The sequence below is a fragment of the Bison bison genome, unplaced genomic scaffold (genome assembly GCF_000754665.1).
Source record: "Bison bison bison isolate TAMUID 2011002044 unplaced genomic scaffold, Bison_UMD1.0 scf7180017861046, whole genome shotgun sequence".
Taxonomy (NCBI): Eukaryota; Metazoa; Chordata; class Mammalia; order Artiodactyla; family Bovidae; genus Bison; species Bison bison.
In genome coordinates this window covers 1154174-1158544 of record NW_011491618.1, presented here as the reverse complement: position 1 = coordinate 1158544, position 4371 = coordinate 1154174, and the positions used below count along the sequence as shown (strand labels likewise).

At 38.9% G+C, this 4371-nt stretch overlaps 1 protein-coding gene across 1 annotated transcript in view; it reads right to left on the bottom strand.

Annotated features, from left to right (window-relative positions):
• LOC104983014 (leucine-rich repeat-containing protein 37A-like) overlaps positions 1-4371 on the bottom strand; it is a 47607-nt gene that overhangs the window by 17783 nt on the left and 25453 nt on the right. The window contains exon 7 of the mRNA XM_010832507.1: positions 2357-2428. Coding sequence (XP_010830809.1) covers positions 2357-2428 — 72 coding nt within the window. The remainder of the gene's footprint in view (positions 1-2356; positions 2429-4371) is intronic.

The following is a 4371-nucleotide window of genomic DNA, read 5'->3' as shown; positions in this document are numbered from 1 at the left end:
AACAAATTTGGAAAACTCAGCAGTGGCCACAGGACTGGAAAAGGTCAGTTTTCATTCCAATCCCAAAGAAAGGCAATGCCAAAGAGTGCTCAAACTACCAAACAATTGCACTCATCTCACACGCTAGTAAAGTAATGCTCAAAATTCTCCAAGCCAGGCTTCAGCAATACGTGGACCATGAACTTCCAGATGTTCAAGCTGGTTTTAGAAAAGGCAGAGGAAGCAAAGATCAAATTGCCAACATCTGCTGGATCATCAAAAAAGCAAGAGAGTTCCAGAAAAATATCTATTTCTGCTTTATTGACTATGCCAAAGCCTTTGACTGTGTGGATCACAATAAACTGTGGAAAATTCTGAAAAAGATGGGCATACAAGACCACCTGACCTGCCTCTTGAGAAACCTATATGCAGGTCAGGAAGCAACAGTTAGAACTGGACATGGAACAACAGACTGGTTCCAAATAGGAAAAGGAGTACATCAAGGCTGTATATTGTCACCCTATTTATTTAACTTATATGCAGAGTACATCATGAGAAACGCTAGACTGGAAGAAACACAAGCTGGAATCAAGATTGCCAGGAGAAATATCAATAACCTCAGATATGCAGATGACACCACCCTTATGGCAGAAAGTGAAGAGGAACTAAAAAGCCTCTTGATGAAAGTGAAAGTGCAGAGTGAAAAAGTTGGCTTAAAGCTCAACATTCAGAAAACGAAGATCATGGCATCTTGTCCCACCACTTCATGGGAAATAGATGGGGAAACAGTGGAAACAGTGTCAGACTTTATTTTTCTGGGCTCCAAAATCACTGCAGATGGTGACTGAAGCCATGAAATTAAAAGATGCTTACTCCTTGGAAGGAAAGCTATGACCAACCTAGATAGCATATTCAAAAGCAGAGACATTACTTTGTCAACAAAGGTCCGACTAGTCAAGGCTATGGTTTTTCCTGTGGTCATGTATGGATGTGAGAGTTGGACTGTGAAGAAAGCTGAGCGCTGAAGAATTGATGCTTTTGAACTGTGGTGTTGGAGAAGACTCTTGAGAGTCCCTTGGACTGCAAGGAGATCCAACCAGTCCATTCTGAAGGAGATCAGCCCTGGGATTTCTTTGGAAGGAATGATGCTAAAGCTGAAACTCCAGTACTTTGGCCACCTCATGTGAAGAGAGTTAACTCATTGGAAAAGACTCTGATGCTGAGAGGGATTGGGGGCAGGAGGAGAAGGGGACGACAGAGGATGAGATGGCTGGATGCCATCACTGACTCGATGGACGTGAGTCTGAGTGAACTCCGGGAGTTGGTGATGGATAGGGAGGCCTGGCGTGCTGGGATTCATGGGGTCGCAAAGAGTTGGACACGACTGAGCGACTGATCTGATCTGACTCCTTGGAAGAAAAGTTATGACTAACCTAGATAGCATATTGAAAAGCAGAGACATTACTTTGCCAACAAACGTCCGTCTAGTCAAGGCTATGGCTTTTCCAGTGGTCATGTATGGATGTGAGAGTTGGACTGTGAAGAAAGCTGAGCGCCAAAGAATTGATGCTTTTGAACTGTGGTGTTGGAGAAGACTCTTGAGAGTCCCTTGGACTGCAAGGAGATCCAACCAGTCCATTCTGAAGGAGATCAGCCCTGGGATTTCTTTGGAAGGAATGATGCTAAAGCTGAAACTCCAGTACTTTGGCCACCTCATGTGAAGAGAGTTAACTCATTGGAAAAGACTCTGATGCTGAGAGGGATTGGGGGCAGGAGGAGAAGGGAACAACAGAGGATGAGATGGCTGGATGCCATCACTGACTCGATGGACGTGAGTCTGAGTGAACTCCGGGAGTTGGTGATGGGAGGCCTGGCGTGCTGCAATTCATGGGGTCGCAAAGAGTCGGACATGACTGAGTGACTGAACTGAACTGAACTGACTGATATGTCCTAGATAATTCTAGAGAACTCTTATTGGAGAAATTTAAATTTGCATCATCAAATTAATGACCCTGGTGCTGAACAGTAAAATCTTTATTACCCTGACTTCTCATTTTCAATTGCATCTACCTCTCTTGATAACTTTTTTTTTTTTAAATAATGTACCCCTTATTCCTTTTTGCTTTCTGGGATAAATAATATTCCTACATGCATCTCCATGTTCCATATCTATGTGTGTTCTTCAACACTGCTCTCTTCCTCTGCTGGCTGTCTTACTCATACACATTCTTTAACTTTTTTCCTTGCCAATAACTCTTATATCAATAACCTAGTTAAAATTTAAAGTATGACTTTTTACCCAAAATACTCAACCTGTAACAAAAGTAAGAAAGAGCAGAAATCTTCTCAAGGGCCATGAAAATGCTGCAATACTCACAAATATTTTAATGCTGGCAATTTAAAAAGATACGAATCTTCCACCGCTGTCAAAGGATTACGATTAAGAATTCTGAAAAATGGAATGGAATTAAAATTGTCCACATTTTCAATGACGTCCAAGAAAGTTTACATTCATTTTTAGGGCATATGGAACTTGGTAAAAAAATAATCTTTTTTTGTCTTTACCTATAAATCACCCTCAGAATCCGTAAAGCACTATTCCTTTGGGAATTACCCAAGTCTCTAGATGGTAAGAAGGAGAAGAGAAAAAGAGGGAAAAAATAGAAAAATAGTGGATAGCAAAGAAAAAAATACACCAAAGAACCTTTCAGGTCAAAAACCCTAGAAGTGACTATGCTGGTAGGAAGCCCTTGCTCCATAAGAAATACTATTTCTAGGGTCCTCCATAATTCAAGGTGTTTTTCATTTCTAGAAAATTTTTTTATACTTCATAGTTTAAACTACCCAATTAAAGACAAAAATAGGACAGTTCCTTGATTTTGGAGCCAAAGAAGAAGAGATAAATACAAGAGGAACTGGTGAAAGTCACATCCCATCACGTGGTCCCATGTGTATCCTAGGATCACAGCCTTTGCTACAATGTATGTAATCCCGTTTGTCAGTCTCATAGGTGGTCAACAATTTGAAAGCAGTGACAACACTATATTGTCATTGTTATCCCTGTGCCTGACAGAGTGCCTAATATTTACTAGTTAATAAATGTTTGTTGAATAAATAAATAACATTTGTGTATATATCAAAAAAAATGAAAAAATTAATTTTTTTGGAACAAAGTTTTATTCCAAAATACTAGAATAGATTTTCTTCTTAGTTCTTTAAAACAAATAAAGAAAAGGAAAACCAAGAAGAAACAGAAAGGAAAGAAAATCTGTCTTTAGGGTAACTTCACCCAAGAATCACTAACATATTTTTGCAGAATATTATAAAGCTAACATATCATAGCTAACATACAAAGCTAACATATCAGAATATTATAAAGCTAACACATAACAAAGCTAATTATCACAACTAACATCTTTTGGGTTGCTAGGCATCTGTGATTGGCATTTAACATTTAATCCTCATAGTAATCTTACATGATCAACTTATTACCCCATTTTACAAATGAGGAAACTGAGGCACAGAGAAGTTATATAACTTGTTCTAAGTCATCAACCTAGTAAGCAAAACTGGAATTTGTACTCAGTTCTGACTCTAAAGCCTGTGTTTAACCTGTGTGGGAAAAAAAAATGAGGGATTAAAGTATCTGTTACGCTAACCTTAATTGTGAGAACACTAAATATAGAAATACCTTTCCAAACTCCATCTATCCACCTGGGAAAGCCTCTATGAGAACTGTACTTTCTCTTTTTCTTTCTTTTCCCTAATCATCTCCCATGATCAAATATTTAATTAGCCTATGGTCACTGAGATTTTAAACAATGTTGTAGGCAAATCAGTAAAACTGATGGAGTAAGGACATCTGAAAATTCATCCCCCAATAAAAGTAACGACAACAAAACTGACCAAAAAATGGTCAGAATCAACTTTTCCTGAACTCTGGAAATTTAACCAACAGGCTTTCAGCAAACCAGGGAACCATTTATTCAAGGAAAATAAATTAATTTCTGTAACAATCATGAGATCTGTGTCGCCCCACTTTACAAATGAGGAAACTGTTCACTTGTTCCAGACCTTTGCTCTCCATGCCTTGAAAAATAGCCCACACTTCTGGTACCAGAGGAAGCAGAACGGACTGGGAGGGCCTTCAAAGCCTCACTTCCAAAGCACTATCATTATTTTATACGTTTGGTGGTTCCCTGGAAGACCTTACTTGAAAGGTTTGCCTTTGACCTGACTGGAAGCCACCTAATGTAAAAGGCCTCTTTTCAGGTGGTATTTTTGGAAAATATTTTCAGGTAAATATTTTAACAAGACAGTTGTATGAGGCCGTAGATAACAGTTTGAGGCAAAAAACAGCCTAACCAAAAAGCTTAAAAAGAAAAGCTGAGG